This window comes from Caloenas nicobarica, chromosome 1 (genome assembly GCF_036013445.1).
Source record: "Caloenas nicobarica isolate bCalNic1 chromosome 1, bCalNic1.hap1, whole genome shotgun sequence".
Lineage (NCBI taxonomy): Eukaryota > Metazoa > Chordata > Aves > Columbiformes > Columbidae > Caloenas > Caloenas nicobarica.
Window position 1 is genome coordinate 79,073,469 of NC_088245.1, and position 24,877 is coordinate 79,098,345.

Genomic DNA, 24,877 nt, shown 5'->3' on the forward strand with positions numbered 1-24,877 from the left:
TCAAAGCCAGCCCAGTATTTCTGTAGAAGGATAATCTTGCAAATTGAGCAGAATGTATTGAGTATTTCGCAGGATGTTGTGCTGGTTTGGCTGAAAGTGAGTTAATTTTCTTCATGCAGTTAGAAATCTTTTTTTCTTGCAGCTAGCATGGTCGTTGTTTGTATTTAGTTTGAGAACAAGATGTAACACCCTGGGACAGAGTTAATGTTTTTAATTGCTCTGGTCTGAGAGCCAAGGACACGCTGAGCGCTCTGCCCACAGGTGTGAAGCATCGAGGAAGGGAGGCATGGATGGGGCAGAGCTTGACTGACATCTAGACTGAGCAATAAGAGTATTCCATCCCATTGGTGTCATGCTTCACACTTAAGTGGAGTCGGGATCTTTGAGCTAGGAGTTGAGGTGGAGTCGGGACAGATGGGGACCGAGACCTGTTCTGGTTCTGCTCTGTTTCAGGGCAGTTCTGTTCAGGAGTTTCTTTAGTTTGGCCTTTTGCCATCCTGCTGTTTGGGCCTTTCTGCCTTTTTATCTTCTCTCTCTGGGATTGGCTGTTCAGGACCAGGTGCTGCTTCCTGGGACCGGCTGCTCGGTGTGGACGGAGTTTGTAATTGCATTGAGTATCTTTTATATTCTATTTCCATTTTGTATATATTATTGTTAGTAGCACTATGCTAGGGATATTTTATTATTTTATTTAACTGTGTTTATCTCAACCCACAAGTTTCTCCCTTCCCTTTTGATTCTCTCCCCTATCTGGGGGTGGTGGGGAGCGGGGAGTGAGCGAGTGACTATTGTGGTTATGTTGCTGGCTCAGGTTAAACCAGGACAGATGTTCTCAAGAGAGAATTCCCGTTTTGGTTAGGCCTTAAGATCTCTGCTGATTTTGGTGGTTTGGTAGCTCTTACCAGGAGAGTTGAGGAGAAGGGAGAAGGATAAACAATAACATATTGTCATTACACCTGGTACCTTTGGTACCAGGGGCAGGGGTTAGCCCTTCCCCTACTTCTGGCACCATTAATTTGGTTTGATCTGATCTTTGTCCTATTCAATATATGTTTCTCTGCAGTTCTGTGCTGTTTCCTGTAGGTTGATCCAACGTGTTCTGACCTTAGTTTGTTTGAAATCAATATGAATCATATAAAACTCAGCCTTTTGAGGTCAGAGAGATTATATAATACTTGGTGATTTCAGGTTCTTAATACTTTTAAACCTCGAGGACACATTAATTAACTAGATTTTCCAGAGCCCAAGTGAGAAGTGCTTTTCAAAAATTATATTTCGTTAGTATTCTCTTAAAACACTATTTCCTGTTTCCAGAAATAATTCCAAATGAGTCTCATCACACTCAGCAGGACTAATTATCCTAAATGTCAACGTTATAAGAGCAATAATAAGGTATGTCCAGTGGAAGAAAAAATACTCTATTATGCATGAACCTGTTGCATAAATGAGTTAGAAAAACTTGTCACTGATGCATTTGTCTGAAAAATCGTTTGCTGGCAGCTTTGTTTCTCGTTCTTGGCCAGATTTGTCTTATCCCCATTTCTGATCCTAGATAAGTTAATGTATGTGGCTCCGGTTTAGTGAAGCTTTCCCACTGCTAGAGATAGTTCAGGAGAAACATTTGGGAAGAGTCCCATTCTATAGCTGTCTCCCACACCTCTTTAGCATAACAGACCGCTTCCCCTGCCAGGGTTGCCATTATTTTTTTTTTTTTTTGCAGATAGAAGGATTTTTCAGTTGTTCATGAGGAGCATGTTAAAGAGAATGAGCAGTGAGTGATGTGGAGGCAATGATACCAAATTATTCAGGTTAGTAAAGAGCAGGGCTGATGAAACCCAGTAGATATATATCATCAGATGAGCGTAACAGAAAAACAATTCTAATGCCATATATAAAAAACGTTTCTACTGAGCAGTTATAATCCAGAAGAATATGTATTGGTTTGACGTGTGTGCTAGCAGTTAAAAAGGCAAACTGAATTTTAGGAATTATTAGGAAAAGTATGCAGAACAAAAAGGATAAAAGTAATTATTCCTCTGTGTAGTGATTTGCATGTATCTTGAATAGTGTGTGTTTTGTTTCTTACATGTGCAAAAGGTTATAGCACTAAAAAGGTTTGTGGGAGGATAAAATGGATGAGGAAAGGAATGAATCAGGTTCAGTGTGAGCAATAGCCAAGTGAGAATTCTTCATTGTGGCAGAAAGACAGCTGAAGGGAGTTCTGTTACATATATGTAAACCTAAGAGGAACTGGGAGCTGGAGAATGACCACTGAAGAAAATAACAGTGACCAAAAGCAGTTGCCTGAGGAATATAAACTTGCCATGTTGTATTTGGCAGTGCTTTCCGGTTTTCCTGTGACCTCAAAACATTTGCAGCTCATGGATTTCCAGAGCTGGACATGGTTTACAGATATTTAGTAAATCTCAGCACACCTAAACCAGCCTTTGGCCATGTGTTAGATGAGTCTGACACCTGATACAGTTCCTCAGGTTTTGAGCCTTGGTTTCTTCCTCCTCTTTCTTGTATAGGAAATACCCAAGTGCTTTTTCATCCTTCTTTCACAAAATCAGTGCTTCATTCTAAAATGTCAATGTGTAGCTCTGACACAGTGAGGAGCAGGAGATGGCATTACTATTGCCAATAGGAATTAATAATCTAATCTTAAAAACTAATTGAAAATACGGCAAAAGTGCACAAAGAACTGTGTAATAGTATGATGACATCAGCTGAATCAGCATACATCAGTCATACATACTAACAGTAAATTGCTTAGGAAGTTCTTGGACAGAACGTAGTTGGAGGTTGGGAGAATAGTTCAGGAAAACATCATGTGCTTGTCCTCTTCATTCACATACTCTTGCAGACAAGTTTCTGGGCTAAATTGACCTATGTCTGAGCTAATATGGCCACTCTTGTATGAAAGTTAAATGTGGAGTTTCTCTCTCCAAGGATGTAGCTTTTAACTAAGGCTGTAGTTGCACAACTTTTTATTGCCCGTATGGTCCATGTAGGAGTTTGACTATTTTTATTCTCCCACCTTTTTTTCCTGGTTAGATCTTGTCCACAGCACCACAGTCTTAATTTGGAAGGGGATGTGTCACCAGTCACTGATGCTGCTGATCAGTGATGCTCAGCTGGAGTGTTGTGATTGATTAGATGAAGCCTGGTCTAAAAAGCTTGAGAATGGGATGAAGTAATCTCCTCTAGACAGATATAAACCACCTCCATTCATTTGACTGAACAAAGGTAAAGATTTCTTAAAAATGTTTATCATGACCTGCCTTTGGATTCATTAAATTCTATGAATACTGCCATGTGCTCACTTAAAGGTGCTGGAGCTACGCTTGCACCAGACTGAAGTATGAATGGGTTTTATGGGCAGTAGTTCTGATGACTCACAAGCAAGCCCTGGTCCTGACTCGCCACATCGTTGTGTCTTGGTGCACTCCCACTGTAAAAGAAAAAAAAAAAAACAACCCACCCATGGGCTGTTGGCAAGCCATGCTGCTTTTTACTTCTTGTTCTGGTATGCTTCATGCACTGCCAGGTTTTCACCGTAATGTCACTGAGCACCTTGCAACTCATAAGAGCGAGTCTCCCCAGGTTTCTTGTTTGTTTAAAGAAAGCACACATTTGATTTGTAATGAAAGCCAAGAGATTTCAGGCATTTTCAGGGTAAAGTTGCAGGCAGCGTGTGGCAATGTAGAGGGCAACAGCTGACTGGATCTGTGCCTCGCAGTGCATCTATAGTGATGCCCCTGCTGAGAAGCTGGGGAACTCACCTCTGGGCTGCTTCAATTAAGCTGCTGTCAATGGTGTCTGAGCCTGGATAGCACAAAGATATATGAGCAAGCTTTATATTGCATTTCATTCACCTGACAATGAAGTCCTGCCTCACCATTTTTTTTTCTTAATTGTAATGTAGGTAAATCCTTAATTTAGCCAGTAGGCAATGCTGTAGACTGGTTAATTACTCATCCCTCTTAAGTAGCTAGGCAACTAATTCAGTTTGAGCAGCACAGTGATACACACCTACCTGGCTGTTGGATTAGGTCTAAGTAGTTTACCAAGGTCACAAATGACAGAGAACAACGAACCACAGTCATCATTTGTTTTAGTGAAAGGCCTTGCAGGCAGAAAAGGAAAATCTGCTTTTATGACTCCGAAGCGTCAGTATTCGCTTACGCGTGAATGCCGTCATCTGTCCCATCATCCTATCTCTACTCTGACTGCTAGTGGATTCTCAGTGGTATGGATTGATCATTCCTGGGTACGTCCTTGCAGGCACTGGCAGTCAGAAATGAAGGACTTCATAAGCAGGCTGTGCATCGGGGCTGTCCCTAGGTACCCAGAGACAGACCTGCTCCCCTCAAACCTGTGTCTGATTGCCTTCAGAATCTCCTGCTTTTGAGCACTGCAGCATCCTGTGAAAATGAGTGCCTACTTCTTGTTCAGAGCTTTGCAGTTAAAACACTGCAGTCAATAGATGTCAGTGAAGAACAAACATTTCCATTCCTTTCGGAGGCAGCGCTGCTTCCCTTTTTACTGGCAGAAAGCCTGGGTGGCTGCAGAGCCTGTGCCAGGGTGGACATTTCTCTGGTGCCATGGGGTTCACAGAATCACAGGATGATTGGGGTTGGAAGGGACCTCTGGAGATTGTCTAGTCCAACCCACCTGCTAAAGAAGGTTCACTCAGAGCAGATTGCACAGGAGTGTCCAGGCAGGTTTTGAATGTTTCCAGAGAAGGAGACTCCACAACCTCTCTGGGCAGCCTGTTCCAGTGCTCTGGCACCCTCAGAGTAAAGAAGTTTCTCTTTGTATTCAGATGGAACCTCCTGTGCTTCAGTCTGTGCCTCTTGCCCCTCATCCTATCACCGGGCACCATGGAAGACAGCCTGGTCCCATCCTCTTGACACCTGCCCCTGAGACATTTATAAGCACTGGTAAGATCTCTCAGCCTTCTCCAGCTCTCTGTCTCTCCTCATAAGAAAGATGCTCCAGACCCCTAATCATGTTTGTAGCCTGCCGCTGGACTCTCTCCAGTAATTCCTTGTCCTTCTTAAAACGGGGAGCTCAGAACTGGACACAGTACTCCAGATGGAGTCTCACCAGGGCAGAGTAGAGTGGGATGACAACCTCCCTCGACCTGCTGGTCACACTTTTGCAGTCGTTCCCAAGATGACTATTTCTCCACTTAGCATTAGCCTGCAGGACCAGCATGGAAAGAGGCTGAAAGGGGGCACAGCAATGTAATTTGTGATTTCTTGCTTTTCTGTCACTGGGTTTTAGCTTAAGCAGCTGTTGGGTGCTCCTGCTTGCTCCCTACTGGGGCCGTGAGGTGCTGCTGTTCCTCTCTGCTCGGCCAAAGAGCCCAGGAAGGGTGATGTCTCACCAAGCACACCCACCGTCTTTCCTACAGTTTATCCTCTGCAGTATGCATGACAGGTAAACAGATTCAGGGAAAGAGGACTGTCTCCTGTCAAAGTTAGTAGAGAAGTTGCTGCAGAATTGTCTCTCATTGCTTGTTCCTTGAAAGAAGGAAGATTGTGGTCATCTGTGAGGCTGGAACAGGTGGAAGAGTGATACAGCCACTCAGTCCTTTTCTCCCTTTCTGAACATGGTGTTTGTGCGGTCACCTTCAGCCCACACTCAGCTCTTTGTGTCAGGCTTCATTCCTCCTGTCCTGTCCCCACTGGGTCTTTGCAGTAGGGGTGCCCTTCGCTCTCTGTGTTCTGTGACTGTCTTTCTCATCGGCTGGTCATGAAGCAAGTCCTATGCAAATTCTTTCTGGTTTTCCAGGTTTACTTTTTCAGCTGACAGATGATTTGAAGTAAATCCTTGTCTTGATCCCCTCAGCATCTTTTCTCTACTTAGACCCAGTGCAGAAACCTACCAGTTGATCTCCTGCCCTGAGTCTTCTCTATTTTCCTATGACTTCTGGCTTCAAAGATTACCAGAACTGGCTCAGATTCCTTCCCCTGTCTGTTCTTCAGCCCTCACTTCTCCAGACTCACTCAAATCTTCTACAAGGTGATTCCTGGAGCTATTTGGAGAGACTTTTTCACCAGTCATTGTTTTCCTCCAAGAAACTGCTTTAGGCATCAAACTCATTGTATCAGAACTAAGGTTAAAGTCAGGTTGCTAGGAAGTTTTACCTGAGCACCTTTTCTTCTCTGAGAGCTACTTTGGAAGATAGTTGTGTGCTGTTTTCAGGGAAAAGGTTCTTGAAGCAAGGCCTAGAATTCATGTGTTTCTCTCACAAGAGTTCTGGCCCTCCAAATGCTCTTGCTCTCTTGTTTATTTGCCCCAAAGGCCAGGTAAGTCTGGGTAGCAAGCAAAGCACGAATGTTTAATGCTGTCCTCTCGAATTAAATCAATCTTAAGAAGAACCTCTTCTCAGGAAGATGGAATATATTACCTGAATAGGAAAGCAGTATTGTAACCATTCACATGTAATAGAGATTGCACAGGGCTTTATTTCTTCCAAACCTAGTATTGCTGTGGTCTAGGTACATTTTGGACGGCTATTTTTATATTTCGTAGGGCCGAAATTTCTCTTTCTCCAAAAGTTTTAATTACTGTAAAAAAAAAAAAAGAAAAGAAAAAGAAAAACAGAGAGGGGAAGAGACATTTTTACAACATCTTACTATGGAAGTTTTGAAAATTTTTTAACGTCTCCATGACCTGCCAAAAACCTGTGGAGCCAAATTGACAATTCTTTGAAAAATTCAGTTGGAATCCCTCTGCTATGGTCACAGGAAGGAGAGGGGGAGCAGCAAGAGAGAAGAGGATGGAAGAAATGTTAGGCATAGCAACTGCTGGGTAGCTACTGGCAACCAGGATCTCCATCACATACCCCCCTCTTTTAGGAAGAGGGCCAAGCCTATCGTTCTGGACCTCTGACACAGACCAGTCTCGCTGCGCTGGGCTGTGCCAGTGCCTATGATGGACCTGCTGCCCTGTAGTTCTACCAGCAGAAGCTGCTTTCTTTCTCAGGCCATTACTCGCTGCCAGCCATTTGCTGCACTCTACCTCAAGTATGGCAGCATTGCGTAAAGCTTGAGTAAAGCTATATTTGGAGATTAAAAGTGCCGTGCGAGTACCAAGTGTTACTGAGAGGAACTTTATTTTGAAAGTCTTTTTAACTCTGCAATGCAGTGATAGAGGTTGGACAGCAGGCAAAGCATTCACTACCTTATGTTCTAATGCTATCCCTTCAGCCAGTTCAGGACTCCAGGCTTTAACCCCCTCCTTGATCCATGTGGCATGTCCTCACCGTGTCCCTTCACAAACAGTTTCATATTGTGAATATAAATATAAATTCTGCTTACAGCAGTCTTCTTCACACAGTTAATAAACTCACTTGCCAACTTCATGTGCCCAAGGACCCTGTGGCTTTTTTCCATACTCAAAGAGCTAGAAAAGATAAGTCTTTTAAGTAAAATCTTCAAGCATCATCATTAGCTGATCTCTCGCCATTTGTTAGTAGTGAAAGAATGACATATGAAAGGAGGGCAAGTGTGGTTTGTGGCATTGTGGAGAGGGAGAGAGTGACTTTAGTGTCAGAAGACCAACGTGACACTAACTTCTGGTTTCCAAATGGGTCGTTTGCATAAAACAGTGCTCAGGGAAGCATCTCCCTTAAACTCTGTTGAATTGGTAAACAGCAAGGGAATGCTATTGAACGGGCTTTTCTCTCACTGACCTCTTCAGCACGTAAATCCTGTATCATGTGTGCAGATGCAAAACCAGTAGGTATTGATGTCAGCTTGCACAAATGAGGTATGAAATGAAAGGGCTATGTGGCAAGTCTGAAATGTGTGGCTAGAGAGAGCATTTGTGTTCACGGTAAATAAGGCCGTACCTCAGCCTTTCAGAAGCCACACGCCCGGAGAATGAGCTCGCATGACAGTGGTGTACCTTCAGAGCACACAGGAGTCAAAGCAGAGCAGTCATGCTTGTCTGCATGATCATGATCTTTTCAATCAGCTTTTACTATGTTTTTTCTGCCTGCCAATTCCTTGGAATTGTGTGTTTGGGGAGAACTAGTCTGGGGAGAAGAATCTTTAAAGGCAGCCTGCAAAGCAAATTAGAGGCAAGGACAGAAAACATATCATGGAATAAATCAGAAGAAAAATCTTCACTGGGTTCCTAGAACAGTCCCTAAGATGTAAACACAGACAGCTGATTCTTTGAAAATCTGTCTTATCAGGACAGGGTAAATAAGTAAGTCATGTTCAGACTAAACTGTCTCTGAGTAGCCGTTTGTTTGCCACAGTGGAACTGTTGAGTTTTATTGCACAAGGACTGGGAAGTAAAATGGTTCTCAGCAAAACACTGGGATCAAGTATTTTGCAGGAAGAAAGTCAAATGGAAAAAACCACACGTTTATAGTTCCCCAACTGAGCTAAGTGCAGAAATTTACATGGATTTATATCAGTTGCATTTAACACACAAACACTATACAGTATCTAACACAGAAATAAGTTACATCAAAGAACTACATATTGTTTAAAAAAAAATAAGACATTTTATGAACAAATCTCACATCAGATCTTCAAATGTACAGCTGCAGTTTTTGAATTCAGTATCAATAACAAAGTCCGATAAGACAGGCACTTTCCAAATCATGGTACATCAGGGAGGGAGTGAGTCTGGTGTCAAATCATTTGTCATTTTCTTATGATGTGTTTTTAGACTTTTTATATATTCAGATTCTTACAGGTGTTTTGTTGTTGTGTGTTATTTTGTTTGTTTATTTTTTTTTTCTTAATATCTTAGGTAAAATTCCCATATCAGATCTAAGTCTATTTCTATCCCTAGAGCAAAAAATAAATACATGATAAAGCAGACTCGTTTGTAGAAAAATGGGTCTGATGCCTCACTCTCTAAAACCGTATGCATCTGCCCACTGAAAACTGAGTTCAGCTCTGGCATTGTTTCAGAATTTTCCTGTCCTCAAAATCTCTTGTTTGCAATCCTTTCTACTGGGAGGATTGTCAACTGAAGAGGAGCCCCCATTCAGAATTTCCCACCAACTGCTCTATCTGTATGTGTTGATAACTGGGTACTGTTCTTCACATGGAGTCAGAATTCAAAGGTGAGATTTTTTGCCATTTTGCTGAGTTTCATCTTCTCATTAAACACCTCCTCAAACCTTCGATTCTGTTTTGGAGTGAAATGGTTCTTCCAATCACCAACAGTGCCTAGGAGAGCAGGGGCAGAAAAAGAACTGTGAGGTTAGCAACATATAGTGCAGAAAATTATTTAAAGGCAGACCAGTTTTGTTAACGCTGCAACTGGCACAAATTATTAATATATTATTAGCCGTAGTCTCTGTGGTAGGTCATGATCATGAGTAATTGTTTTATTGGTCTGGTGAGACTCTGATGGAAGCAGCTGGATCATTATCCATAAAGGCTGTTAAACCCTCAGCCTCAGACTTGTTTAGTGCCAACAACGCTAAGTGGTACATGAAGAGCAGCAGGTTTCCTAGATGGATTTAGAGCTCCTGGTCCTCTCAGCAAAGCAGCATCTTCCTGCACCTTAGGTGTATGCAGTTAAAGGTCTCCACCCGGGCTCTTTCAATCAGTAAAGGGAAATGATTACTTCCTGGCTGAAAGTCATCTCACCGCAGTCAACATCTACAACTCATCAAATGAATGGTGCCCCAAAGCAGCTACATCTCTCCACTGACTAAAGAAGACCTCTAAAAAAGGAGCCCAGGGTGACCTGATAGATTAATCCTACTCTCACACCTGCCCCTAATCTCTAGGGCTTTTTATGGATGAGATGTCATAGAATCATTTTGGTTGGAAGAGATCCTGACGATCATCAAGTCCAACCATAACCTAAATCTAGCACTAAACCATGTCCCCAAGAGCGTCATCTATACGTCTTTTGAACACCTCCACGGATGGTGACTCCACCATTTCCCTGGGTATCCTGTTCCAAAGCCTGACAACCGTTTCCATTAAGAATATTTTCCTAATATCCAATCTGAACTTTCCCTGGCACAGCTTGAGGCTATTTCCTCTCGTCCTATCAATGTCCTACTACTTAAGGCGGTAGTGAACAACTTCTGGGTGACCATGCACACTTGCGTTCAGTAAAGTGTTTCAACTGTTATTCAGTTTGCCCAAACAGGAAATTGTTTTTTAAACCGGCATATTTTAGTGAGACAATGCTTACAGTTTCCCCTCATGCATTCTCTAAAGACCCTGCATCCCAAAACTGCTGATTAAAACAGCATTCTGCTCAGCGAGGACAAGAAAAGAGAGCCTGAATAATTTTTTTTTTATATATATATATATACACACACATCTTCTGTAAAATGGCTGAAACTAGCTAAAACCCTGGGATTTGCATAGGAACTACTTGGAAATAAAACTGTTGGGATTTTTCAAATTTTTCAACAGAGCTTTGTCAAAGTTCAGTGACTTACAGAAGGATATCTGAGATTTTTATTTGTTTGCTTTTTACTGGCAGATTGTATTTTGGCATTTCCTTCAGCTCACTATCAAAAACATTCTGAATGAGTGGAATGTACCATTTCCCTATTGATAAACAAGACCAAGTTTTTTTTCTTAAGAGAAACAACTCTGAGTTGTAAACTGTCAATTATTGTTCAAAACTTAACTAAGTAAAAATAAACGTGATGGTTTTGATTTACTTATTATCCAAATCTGAGGAAGCTTCCGAAATGTCAGGAGCAAGAAAACAGCTCCTGCAGGTATTTTTTAAGTCACATCTGAGCTAAGTGCTGTTGAGGATGTTACCGTGTATTCCAGCTTGGCCAAGGTCTGAAGGCTGCCTCTGAGACCATCAGGTGATTGGGTCATCCATTCTTTCATTGTTATAATTGTCAGCATATTCATTTCTCAGGACCATTTCAATAAGATAAGAGGTTGTACGGAGGATAAAGGCTACAAGCAGGAATCTGTCTTGCTGTTTCTCATTCTAGTAAACTAAGCAATCTTCGCAGGTGATATTAGAGGGGACATGTTGTAAAAGACCGAGCTGGACAACTTTTAGATTAAAAAAAAAGATAAAGAGTAATACTTTGTGAACCTTTCCTTTTAGCTCCTAAGCTCCCACAGAGCAATATGAGACTGTTGTTCAGACTCCTCTGTGCTTCTCTAGTGTAAGTCTGCATTTGCAACCAAAGAATTTAGAAAGAAAGTGATTTTTAAGATGGCCTCAAATTGAAGGATCCTGTCCCTGCTTCCCAGGGCTGACCCAAAGTGTCACTACAGTCCAGGAATGACCTGGACTGCAGCCTCTGGCTGGATTTCTGCTCCTTCTGCTGTGTTAAGCCCAGCCCAGGGAACTTACCTTTCCGGAAAATCAGCTTCCTGTTGGATGTCAGGGCACAAACGGTGTGACTGGGATCACTGTTCTCCTTTTCTGTGTCGCTTTTCATCTCTGAGAACGAGGACTTCTTGCAGATGTCTTGGATGTCACTGTCACTGATGTTTAAGCCCAGGAACAAAACGATTTCCTTTACATTCTTCGGGAGATCCTGAAGTACAAGAAAAATAAAGCTTTTCTATTTCTGAGCTGATTATCAGACTTTCAGTTGATATGAAAATGATCCTTTTTATTACATATAAAGTTTATCACACATTTATTTTCTTTCAAGCAAAACTAAACATGTCATTGGACTGTATAGATGACAGGTACAGTAAACCTGATTCTCCTCTTACCCATACTCACAAAAATTAGTAAATGCTGAGTATGTGACGTGAAATACAGTTACACTGCCAGTTTTACTCCAAGTCAGGTAAAATGTGTTCCTTTTTCTCAGATTTTTTTCACTAGGAATAGAGAAATGTTCAAAGCTCAGCTCCTGTGTAAGTAGTCTGTTTCATTGGAGGTGCTACCCTGTTTCCCCGAAAATAAGCCCTAGCAGGATTTTTCAGGGTTTTTGAGGATGCTCGAAATATAAGCCCTACTCCAAAAATAAGCCTTAGTTACAATTCATTTAAAAAGTCAATTTAAATAGTGTCCAGGCAGCTATACATGTCAAAAAGTAATAAGTTTTGGAGCAAAAATTAATATAAGACCCTGTCTTATTTTCGGCAAAACAGGCTATATCCAGAGGTCCAAGAAGAGACTCAGGATCCAAAATGGTTTGTTTATATTCCTCATAGTGGATTGTTTTGTTTTTTTCAAAAAATGAACAAAGCTATTTTAACGGAAACACTAGAAAGTGTTCTCTATTTATTCATCCCAAAATTAATTCTCTGAAAGCAATGTTGGTATTTGACTTTTTTTTTTAAGAACAGCAAAGCAGTTTATGCATGATCATTTCCTTTCATCAAAACTTTTTTCCTACCCCTTGAGCCTCTAATTTTCATTTTTTTTGGGAGCACAAATCCCACTAACTATGAGTAGTTGTTGTCTTACATCACTTTTTGAAAATTTCACCTGAAATGTCAGGCATGGCAGGTTAATGTGTGGCCCTCAACAGATATCCTTAGTTGGTCTTCTATAGGGCCAAGAACAAGGAACTTAAAATTCTTTCTATAGCCTGCGGAAAATCATATAGTGTGTGTCCCACTCCTGCAACTATGAAATGCAACTGTCGCAGGATTTGATTTTTATATAACTTGTGCAGTCAGAATTAGTTCACTAATAAAACGTTCTATGGAAATATAAAATATGCCCAAAGATAAATTCTCGTTTTCCTTCTTTCTCTTTTTCCTTAGAATTTACTCTTTGATATTTTAATTATGTTAATTTACAAGTAATGCATTAGAAATAAGAGCAGAGAGCAGATTTACCTTCTTCATTTCTTCATAGAACAAAACCAGGATGTTTTCGTCATTTTCATGTTCTTCCCAACTTAGGAAATGATCAAACCAGGATCCACAGACAACTGAAAACCCGTGTAAAAGAGATTCTTGTAAACTTCATTTATAAATAACTCTGATGGTACCTCACACATTAAGGGGGATGATCCCTTCATAAAATGTTCTCTGTATTCCTCTAAACCAGACTCAATTCTTTTTGTGAAGTGATTCGAACTTGCAATCCAAAGAGGTTACCATTCCTGTTGGAATTAATTTTTGTATGAGAGATGCAGATACTATTCGGAGATATGATTCTGCAGTGGAAGCAGGTTCCAAATCTAAGGAAAGGCCAGTAATGAAGGAAAATGTTCTGGCCTAACAAGATCTGAGCATCTCAGCAAATGTTGGCATGTCTGTAGTGACAGCTAGAAATACGATCACTTCAGTAGGAAATGAAATAAAGAGTCTGGTACACGAAGAACATTTTGTTAGCTCCATTGTGTCCCAGCAGAGGGGAATCTGTATTATTTTTGAACGTCAAAGAAGAATTATGTAAAGAAGTTATACAAATACATCATTCAGCCAATGACATACAGATAACTGGTTTTACAGTTGACTCACAGTACTCGTTTTGTCTGAATGCTCCTTTTGCTGAACCGCAGGAGGATAGCTAAATTTCAGCCCTCTTAAAAGATAAAAACCAAGATTCTGACCTGTCTGGTTGAAAGAGAAAATGGACTGCATTGAAAGCCAAGCTGAAAGCCTCTTGTAGGGCGATGAGAAGAGGCCTAGCCAGACAATCACAGCCAGCATTCTCCAGAACGGTGGCTTTGCTTTATAACTTCCATCGGAGAAGTATACTATTGTAATGGGCATCGTTTTGACTGCAGACTTTGAGCTGTAATTAAGTATTTCGCTGAATGCTCCAATCTGTAGCTGCCTCCTGCACATAAAGCACGGCCTAACTGCAAGGCATGTGTGCTCCATGTGCAACTAAACCCTGCTCTCCTGGTCAACCACTCTGGGGATGTGGCCAATGATAGAATAGAATAGAATAGTTCTGTTGACATTATGGGTACAGCATATAGCCTTGGAGACCCCAGGGACAGTATCACAGTTGTCTCTGTGTGTCCTCACCCACGTTCTGAACAGAGATTAACTCTGTGAGAGTACTACAGGATCTGAATCAAGCAGCACGACCTTCATGTGATTCTACTAGGAGCAAATGAAACAAACTCTCTCAGTATCGCCTCTTACATAAATTTCTATTGTAGCCAGCATAGTTATCTTTTTGTGCCATGTGTAAAAACACAGAAAAGAGAAGCTGGTTACCAATTTACAGATAAATGAGAGATGTTTTTAAAATTTAATATAATCCTATTTTCTTTTTTCCTCTATTTTATGCTTGGAGTTGATGCTAAGCAAGCCAAGATCCTGCAAATCACTGAAGCATGTGCCTTAGGGCTGCTCTGAACTAGGAACACAAGATCTGAGCCAAAGCCCACACAAAAGTCAGTAGACTAATTGACTTCTGGATCTTTGATGTAAGCCCATGATGACTGCAGTGGCATTTTTATTTTCCAAGTTTTCAAGCTGAGCTATCATTGTTGCTGTTATCATCGCTATGGTTGTATAGCAGGAACACTTGTCCTCAAAGGAGTAATAAAGCACTAAAAGTAGGAGTGGATAACTGGAACACAGTCCTATTGTCAACTTCCCTGCCACCACTGCCACTCATAAAAATCTCACTCTTGTCCTTGGTCTTTGGACCCCACTGCTAAGACAACACATCAGGCAGAGCGCGTGCAGGAGGGCTTTATGAAAGCACCTAGAGTCCTTTTGAAGGGCCACCTGAGGCTGTCATCAAGCCTGGAGGTGGCACGACACCTGCAAGCACAGCTCTCAATGCAGCCTGGGGATGGTGTCCCCATGTTCCCTATTGCGGACACTTTGGCACGGCAGTGAGCCGCATAGAGCTGGTTGAGCACCTTCGAACAGAGAACCTGCCCCACCAGCCTGCTCGCCAAGGACAGAAGTGGCTGCGGGGAGCCCAGCTGCCCTTACATCTGCTTGGGAGGAGTGGCATGCACATAACTCCTCTATCAAAGCTTAAAGGTTAAGCTTCAGGTTCGCAAGACAAGGTTGGAAATTTTTTTAGCACAGGCAAACCCATATCAGAATCAACAAATTGTCAGGGGTTTCAGAGTATTTGTGGGAAGAAATTAAATCAGTGACTTGTCTCTGAGAATATGTTTTTTTAACAGATATGTCAAAGAACAGCAAAAACCTGCAAAGAGCAGTTGTGCTGAAATAATGCAGCCACTTATCAAAATGTCTTCTTGCAGGGCTGAAGATGATAGCATCCTATTATTTGCTCTTGTTTAGTTTGGCATTAGATTTTATCCTGAAAAAAAAAATAAAAACAACAAAACCCTACTAAAGCCCTATGAATAATGAGTGCAATAAGGAGATTTCACGCAGTTCACATTTCTTAACTCTTTCTGTGCATAATAATCCAATGTAAACTGCAGGGAGAAAACATAACGTTTATCCTTACCATCTCCTTTTAAGAACAAGTCAAAGAAAGCAGGCCAGGTGTCTACAGTAGGAAGGTTTGGATTATCTCTGTAGTAATGATACATGGACACTGCGGTATCTTTTGGATTTCTGATTATGTAGATCATCTATAAATGAAAATGATATGGTTATTAATGATAATATCCTTCCTTTTATTTAGAGAAGCTCTGTGCATAAATGTAGCATTTTTGTAGGCAGTTTGCAGCATTAAAACCCTTTCCTTTAGGATTCCTCCATTGGTGACCATGCCATTAAAATAGGAATATATGTGTCCCTGCTTAAGCAGAAGTCAGTAGTGGTTAGTAAACAATTCCATGTGGACAGAGGTGTGTTTGTTACAGTGGAGTAATGTTTATGTTTTATCAAAGAGGCTGTGTTCATTTTAACTCATGAGTCAGTATACTATCTCATATATCTAACAAATGAAACCATTTACTAACTAACATTCACAGGACTGCTGCAAAATATAATTTTTTGCCCTTCATTCAAATTAGCCTTGTCCCAAAAATCTGGATCTGAGTAATCCACAAATTCTAAACTTCCAACCTAAAATCTGATGCCTAAAGCTAATTTTATACAGACCTCCCTCATTAGCACGGGAGGAACCCAAAACTGTGATCTGAATCTGGCCCCTACCTTTTAATTCTCTTGTCTTTACCCAAAATCTCTTTGGACCTTCACAAAGCTTCAATAGGAGGGGCAGAATACTTTCACCCCCAGAGCAGCCTGTAAGTACCCCAGATAACTATTTTCTAAGCCACTAGGAAATGCCACCAGTCACTAGGAAGTGGGGCCATGAGAACACTCCAGCATCCCTAATAATATTTTTTCTGATTTAAGGATGTTGATGGTGTACTTTGTGTGGTGCCTGGTATACAAATCACACTGTGGGAGCAGTGGGGCAGGAGCAGAACCCAGTCCTTAGCCCAAGTCTCTGCTCATGCTGCCTTTGATTGCTGGTCAGCTGTGTCTCCAAAATTCACAGCAAACCACTTCTGGAGACTGTAAATAATTTAAAAATTATTAAGGATCAACAAGACAAAATAGATTCCTAACAGACACTTAGCATATCTTACCGCTTTTGTATCTTTTTGCCTTACCTTGCATTTTTTATTCTTAAAATTTGCAGGTAACATGTTGTAGTCTAAGTGTGTTGGGATGATTCTCTTCGATGAGAGCTTACTCAGTTCTTCCAGTTTGGAAAGATCTCCAAATTCAATTGGAGATGTTAGTGTAACTTGAGTATTGTAAAGCTTCGTTATAACTCCTGCAAGCCAGTGAGTGCCTGCAGAAAAGTAATTTTAAGGGAAAGAAAAAAAAAATGAATATTTTTAACTTGAAAATATGAAGAACATGAGTTTTGCATATGAAAACAGCTTGCTAGTTTGTGCTATCGCACAAGCGATACTTCTAATCCCCAGATTCAAGAAACTTTATGTAACTGAATAATCCCGTTGGCTCCAAATGTATAAATACTGGAAAAATTAGGCCTATACTTGAAGTACAAAGTAACTGTGAAAAGTGCTAATATTGGTACCAAACCAATCTCATTAGACAAATTGCTTGTCAGCTGAGAGGTGGTTATATTACTTTTTAAAATTTATTTTAAAGTAACTTTTTTTTTTTCCTAAGTGGACTTGAGTCTATATTTGGAAGGTACTGGTTGAGCTTCTTCTTTGGTGTGTGCTTCTGTGTGCGAGTGAGGTGGGGGGAGAGGGATCAAGAAAAGAATAAATCTACAGCCAAGAGCCATGCAAACATCTTAATACAACTCTTGACTTGCCCATAATTGAATGTAGAAAATCCTCAGAAATACCTTTCAAGTACAGATTTTGCTTACAAGAAAGAAATACTTATTTTCTTTCCAATATGGAAACAGCTGAGATTATTTTCAAGTAAATAATCAAATTTAGATACATGACCCAATTTTTTTTGTAATTTGAACACTTACTGATAGAATAATATATTCACATACTCAAGTATCCTTCTCTGTTTCTTGTATACAGACACTTCCCAACTAGTTTAAGCAGAGAACATGAAACAAACAATTGAGACATATGCAATTAACATCTAAAAGTAGAACTTACCAGATTTAGGATATGAAACCAAAAGGAGGTCATCTTCCCTGGCATCAAAAGTATCCAAGGATTTTAAAAGTTCTGGAGAAGACCTGGTGGTAAAGCGAATCCCCTTAAACATGTGAATGAGTTCTGCCTCACTGGGGTTGGACATGTTTGCTTAAGTCTTGGATTCCTGCAAATCAGATAACGGCGAAATGACAAGAGGATTTGAGAGTCACTCTCAACTCAGATGGTTTGAAGTGACAGACTGAGACCAAGCAATACAAACCTCATGCTTATATACTTTACTACACACCAAGGAGTGCAATTAGATATTGTTTTTTCCATGTAGTTGATAAAGGCAACTGAAATGTTAGAGGTAACTGATAAATAACTGAAATGCAGAGTAATGAAAAGTGTATGTCTTTCGTCATTTATTAGCTTCCAGATAAAGCAATGAGGTGATAGTCAAAATGTATTAATTGTGGAAAATTTCAAGAAAGACCATTTTATGTTGCTTCAAAATATGCTTAATATGATTATTCTATAAGGTATATTTCGTTGGAAGCTGTTTTAGCTTCCAAGGAAAAAGCTACATCTTAAAATACTTTTATGAATACAAAGCCAATGCTTTATTTTATGTGAATTAAATCTTTTCAGTTTCACTTTACCAAATAAACAACAGCCTGAATTCTCAAAAGTGCAAATCGATTCCAAATGCTTGAATCTTGTGATGTTCAGGAACTAGTTTTTAGAACATTTTAGAATTTCAGCCTGAGGCATCTTAAAAACAGAGGCACTTATAGGCACAATCATTTTTTAAGCTGTCATGTCTGCATAAGAGGAGTACAGGCAACAAAAATCGCAAATTTAAAATAGATATTTAACATTGGCTTCAATCCTGCATGCTTCCTGACTAGAAATGGTTGAAGAATTTTAGATCTTTCCATAGAGTATGCAGATTCATCAAAATAAAATTCATCAAAATAAAAGTTGATTGGAGGAAAGAAGCAGTTCTCAATTAATTACCTGTTTTGAAATTTATTTTTTGAAAATACTGGAATCTGTGGAAGTTGTCATTAAAGTTTTTCAAACTGAAAGCTCCACTTTTGTTTAAAGAGACCTTAAGCAATGTGAATGCATCACAGTAAAATAAATAGCTCAGTTGTGAATCAAAGCATTTTGGAATGCTTCGTATTTTCAATTTTCCTTTCAATTGCCACAAATTAATTTACTTATTTTTACATTATTTTCCTCTAACATCAAGTGGTTTCACTATTCCTATTGAAAGCCTCCTACAATATATTCAGCTGAGGCTCTTCAATATTTTCAACTCAAGAACCTGCACGCAAATCTTGTTTTAAAACAAAGCAGTCCTTCAAGAATCTCCAAAGTTTACCAAGGTCCAAGGTTTTTTTTTAATCATAAATAAATACTTTGGTTATGGGAGCTGACTACCAAATGTACCTTCTTAATCATAAATAAAACTTTGGTCATCAGAGCTGACTACTAAATGTACCTCCCATGACCCCTGGTAAGAAGTTAATGATTAGAGATTCCCTTCCAAGAAACATCTGAGCAGTCAAGATTACTCACGAGTAGTAAGGACAGTTACCAACTTCTGTACTTTCTTCTTTCTAATTCAGTCTCCAGAAAAGCCAGCTATATAGCATTTCTTTGCAGTATTGCCAGCCTATCAGTAAAAGAGAAGTAAAATCAGCAAGCCTGGGTCTTCTTACCTGTATTGCCTATAAAGTTGCCCTTAAACAGTTATTGTCTACCAAGTGTGCCCTGTTCCATCAGTAAACTCTGAGTTCCAGGTATACAGGGCCAGGTGGGAATGAAAACCATGGAGACTATACTCTGGAGAGGTGTTCCCTGTCACTAGGGATAAGGGGAAATGAGAGGCTTTCCAGAGGGTAATCAAGTGAGGCAGTAAGCATACAAGAAATATATGGATACTGATGTTCAGTAGGAGTTGGGGCATCTCTCACTGATGAGGAGCTCAACATTTTTCTCTTGCTCCCAGTCTGAAATGTAAGCCATCACTTCATTTCTTAAGGTGTAAATCCTTAAAAAGCCATTCTCTGTCAACAGATTTCGCTGTGGTTACTTCAGGTATACAAAGTATGTTTGGAGACATAAAGACACCTGTTTCTATATTATTCTGTATTAGTCTGAATACAGAGATTTCTAAGGTTTATTTTGCAGTCATCATTCCAGCCATATGCATTAGCCCAAGCTAGTAAAACTGTATTACCTTTACCTAGCAGAAATAATCTTATTGCAAAATGTGTTGCATATCTACTATGCCTTTTTGCTTTCATTTCTTCCTGCACTCCTATTAAGTTTTGAGTCAGCACATTTGCCTAATCTAATCACTTGGACCTTAATTAATCATTCACAAATTAAATGGCTAAGGTGTAAAACAGAAGCAATACAGTAGCAAAGAAAATTCCAATTCTCTTAACTCACCTCGATTGCTTTTGATACTAGTTTCTCTTTTCAGTATGCCTAATGTTAATCCAGGGGAATCAAACTGAAAATTTTCCTACTCAAATGCTGCCTGTACTTGGAAAATAGTGCCCACCCCTGCAAAGATATGGCATCCTGAATTGCAATGACTTAAGGAAAAAGAGCGTTCAGCACCTTACAAGAAAAAGTTATTATAAAAACTACGCTATCTACATTAGCATAAAAGGTACATTATTATAGCTACATTATACAAAGAGAGCACGGATTTAAAGAATGCCATGCCCAATCCTCCATCCAACTTGAATTTTCTCCTTTATCGGTATTACAACACAGAACGTAGCCTACCTCTGATGCATTTTGAATTGGATAAACACAGGCACGGCAAGCTAATACCAAAGGATTCCTGTATATATTGCCTCAATCTCTGCCACAGGCTCTGAGGACCTTCTCTCAGCATCAGGTTGTCCTTGTTCTTGTCCTGGTCTCTGGACTGCTATCAACACAAATGGAAAGCACGTTTTACCAGCAGGTTTCACAGATACTTGCTAGCAAGACAGCAATGTTAAACCTGGAGTCTGAGGTTTCCCTGTGGTTTGAGGACAACACATCTCGGTAGCGGGACACTGTGCTCCTGGGCTGCTTCAGTCCAGCTCCTTCTGCCTCCATGTCTGACTTACCTTCTCCCACCTACACCCTTGTCTTGGTGAGTGACTTCTTCCTGTTGTTTTAAATGACTCAAAAAAATTGAGTGTTCTGTTCCTGCCTCTACCCTGCCACCTACACTTCAGGCTCACCATTCTGTTCTCTACTTGATAAAAGACACGTACATCTCCTTCAACTGAAGACTTTTCAGCTGAGGCCAATCGCAATCCTATTCCCATCCAGGCAGCACATACTAAAAGAAATAGTGGCTTTGTGGAAAATATGCAGATGAAGTCATATGTGTTGGTGACACAAGTCAGAATTTGGATGTACATCCTCAGGGTCCTGAATGGTTTTAGCCAGCGCTGTCAAGCATCAGATTTCTCATTTTTTGAAATGTCCTAATGCCATGAAATATTTCAGTCTCATCATACTGGCTAATGAATGGAGACACAAAACTGACATGACTGGTTATAAGGTTTTGTTGCTCGAATTCTCCACAAGATACACCAGTCACCTGAAATTAGTAGAAGTTATGTCCATAAAGATTGTCCCTGTGCATCTATGTAAAATATGTACACAGTGTCTGCAACAGTGATGAAGGAGTGACATCTTTCAAGACTATTTCAGTGCAGAAGATCAAACACAGCTCCTGTTACAAAGTGTGCACGACTGATTTCCAATGCAGAAGTCCAGCTAGAAAATCCACTTCTACGGGCAAGCTGCATAGTCCTTCCCACAGCTCCAACTTCTTTTCCATACCTACACGGTGATCTGAACCCCACGGTCTTTTCTGTAGAGATCACTTCATCCAACCTTTGCTTTCCTATCGTGCAGAATGACATCCCTACTTATTTTAGTGTTACACCTGAAGTGTCTCTTCTGGGTTTATGGGCAATGACTATTTAATAGAGACAGCCTACAAAATGTTAAACACAGCATGAGTGCTCAGAATGATTTGGAAGTTAGGGCACCTCAGTGCCTATATGTTGATAATTTAGGAACCTTACTCTAGACTTCTATGTCATTCTGAAAAAACCCTCAGTTGCAAGGTGGATGTAGGGCTGTCCACAATACATCAAGACACAGATGAGCTGTAGTAACGGTCCATCGGTGCATTCTGAGCTGGTCCAAACTATCAGGTAGCGTGACAGGCAAAACCACTTCGCTGGGATGGACATTGCATATCTTTACACTTCCAACAACAGTCTTCTACCTCGTGGTTGTTCTTGCAGTGCCTGGACTCTTGCAGGGAAGCCTCCCTGCATTGTCCCATAGTTCAATGCTAATCAAGTACTATGATTTAACAACTCTGATTTCAGAAGTCTCTGATTTCATAGGCCTTGCTATCTGCAGCAATGCCTTTAGGCATACAGTGGAGGAGGTCAACCGTATGTGCAGAGTCATGCTGCATTTATGACGTGTCATATTATAAAGCTCCTTGACCTTCTTTTATTTCTCTCACAACAAATCATTGCCTGAAGATACTCTGTGCCATATCCACAACTGATACAGCTGATCATGACAATTCCATTGCTGCCAGCAGAGCTGTGCCCTTTGGAGAGCTGGCAGGCAAATGCCACAGCTGTGAGGTTACCACTACTGCCCCAGCTCCTACCTTGCAATTGCACATGATGGTACCTTCAAAGCATGAACACGTACGTAATGAAGACATAAAGGGGTAGGGGGTGGAGGAGAAAAGCAAACAAGGATTTTAACCTTCATTGGGGTAAAAAAGGTGATGCTATGTGCATGCAGAAGGGCTCAGCCAGGTAAGTGTTCTCCCTGGTAAGTGCTTCTCTGTCAGAGTAGAATTGCCTGGAGATATTCCCAGGTCCCTGTGGTGAGAGGAGAGGCCTTGGAGGTCTGGTTTATTTTCTGCTTATCTTTATTGTTGTATCTAACCTGGAGGCTTACTGATATAGGATTAAAAGACAGAAACTAAGGAGTGACCCTGTTATTGCTAGAGCACTAGCAAGTGATGCTGATAACTTCGCTAGTGACTTGAAATGGTTCCACGTTGTTTTGATTCGTTAGCATAACTACATAGAAAATGTGTGATATTTTGAAGCATTCGTACAATGATAGGCTTAAGTATTTTATAGGAAGCCAGATAAATTCCAGGAAAAAAACCTTTTGAGTTGCATGTCCTTCAGAGACCTACACCCTGTGGAGCATCACTGCACACAGCAAAATCAGAGCAAACAAGTCTGATGGTGAATGCTGTCCTGTCAGTTCACACACTGCCTTGGAATCCAGCAGCTAGGGGAACCAGCAGTCCAGCTAACCACAGCTATCCCTGGGAAGGTTCATGGGCTACAGCCACTGGAAGTGTACCAAGGAGAAGAGGAGCACTTGTGTCCATACACACAGCGAGACAGGGCCCAGCATGCAGGCTGTTGTACTCTGTCCCAGTAGTCTGGTGGGTCCAACCCAAAAAAGTGGGGTGATCCTGAGGTAAGAGATAATGCAGTTTGCATTTCAGGGTACTGACTGGAAACCTAGGGTTCATGCAAATGCCAAAGGTGAGCCAGCCTTGGCCACCAGGGAATGGAGCTCTCTAGGTCCCTAAGCTGCACATAGAGCTCGCAGAGAGCCTCACGTAAGACAGCTGATTAGCCCCATTGCACCATATCTCGCTTGCACATGTCTTTGTGACAGCCAAGGGCCAGCTAAGGTTTTGCAGCATAAGTCTGGCAGCCAGGAGCATGCACCTCCACTTTTGCTGTCCCTCCAGCCAGCTCACTACGACAACTCTACAAGGACCTCCCTTCTCCCAGGAGGAAGCAAAGCAGCAATTAACTAGTGCCAATCTCGGCATTACCTCTCCCTGACCTAAGGAGGCTGACCTACGGGCTCTAGGTCTGCACCCTATCAGTTAGGCAGTACCATTTAGGTCATCGACATGGAGACCTGATAGTGACTCGGCTGCAGGACCTGTATAGAGATCACTTTGCATCATGGCTCCTATCTACAGTGGAAAGGTCAGAAGAAATGCTTTGTTTTTAAGAAGGGGCACCACTGCAGCAGCTGAGAGGAGTCTGTGATAAACAGAAATGTGGCATGTCAGGACATCAAGGACTTATTATCTTGCAACATTCTATGATTCTATGACATGGCGAAGGGGTGGGGTTGTTTCTTCATGCCCAAGAGATATATGGTCAGCAGAACCCACCACTCTGAGTTACAAACATGATCTTCAGTCCGATCCACACCTGAAGACTCCTCAGCCCCACAGCCCCCTTGTTGGGATGGACCCCTCCAACTTTGCCTTCCTACACAGCAGAGCTGCACTGTCTTAGCCCTTGCTTATTTCGAGGTCCTAGCTTATCTCAACGTCCCTTATTTTAAGGTCCTTTTAAGGTCTTTCAGTCGCAAGTTATTAGACATGAGCTGTAAAATACTGCAGGAAAATCAGGAGATAGGGAGGAAACATAGCACCATAAAGAAAGTTAACTCCTTCCCAGCCAGAGCTAGTACAGCCCAATTATCCCCAGAAATTTTAGTCACTTTTGGATGGACAAATTAATTCCAAAGCCCAAGGAGAAAGTACTTGGCTGCTATTTATAACAGTTTTCTGTCATTTTCAATAGGAATAGGAATTGAAATACAGGCCAGATCCAGACTGCACAAGTGAAATATATGTTTAATGCTGGTTCTCTTCTTTTATGTCCTGCAGTGGCTGTGTAATGTTCTACAAACTTTTATATTTATATGCTGTTCTTCTGAGGTTTCATTTACATGTTCATGTGTGATATGAACTATATAAGTATAGACGTTTTATACAGGAAAGATTTTTAACTTTTTTCTTTAAGTAGAGACTTCCTACTGCAAGCTTCTTCTCTCTGGCAGAGTCAAGATGTGGTTCAGAACGAAGGAAGAATAAATACATCATTCTTTGCCACGCAGTGTTGTAGTCTTAATATTGGACAGAGGTAAAAAACACCTTTCTGTGTTTCTGAAGGAAGCTTTCAGAACAGAAATTTTACAGTTTCCCAGACCTTTTCCTGAGGCGGAACACAACTCATAATTCGTTCCTCCCATCATGTGAGATATCATTTTGTTTTACAGACTTAAAAGTACAAATAGCTCCATAGATCCTATAGTCTAACCATGAGTCTAACACACCATAGAGTTTCACCCAGTTGTACCTGGTCAGATCTCAATAGCCTGTTGCACACAGATGTACTTTCCATCTGGTCTTGTTTGAAGTCTTCATTCAAAACAACAGAAAAGTCACTTCAGACATTCCTTTCCCAGTCGATAATTAATGTCTTACTGCAAACTTAGAAAAGGAAGTTTTCCAAATGTGAATAACCATTGATC

General features: G+C 40.8%; 1 protein-coding gene across 1 annotated transcript; it reads right to left on the reverse strand.

Annotated features, from left to right (window-relative positions):
* Positions 1-9,090: 9,090 nt before the first annotated feature.
* Positions 9,091-17,606, reverse strand: LOC135984423 (sulfotransferase 6B1-like). Its single transcript, XM_065626712.1, has 6 exons — positions 17,462-17,606; positions 16,475-16,659; positions 15,355-15,481; positions 12,789-12,883; positions 11,338-11,524; positions 9,091-9,209 (listed from the first exon to the last, which is right to left on the reverse strand). Exons 1-6 carry the CDS (start codon positions 17,604-17,606, stop codon positions 9,091-9,093), a joined length of 858 nt encoding a protein of 285 aa, XP_065482784.1.
* Positions 17,607-24,877: the final 7,271 nt, after the last annotated feature.

Coding starts and splice junctions, on each gene's coding strand:
- LOC135984423 (XM_065626712.1), bottom strand. CDS start 17,606: ATGTCCAACCCCAGTGAGGCAGAACTCATTCACATGTTTAAGGGGATT. Junction 12,884..15,354: donor CTTGTTCTTAAAAGGAGATG/GTAAGGATAAAC, acceptor ACGGGTTTTCAG/TTGTCTGTGGATCCTGGTTT. Junction 11,525..12,788: donor TCTATGAAGAAATGAAGAAG/GTAAATCTGCTC, acceptor CTTGTACTTCAG/GATCTCCCGAAGAATGTAAA.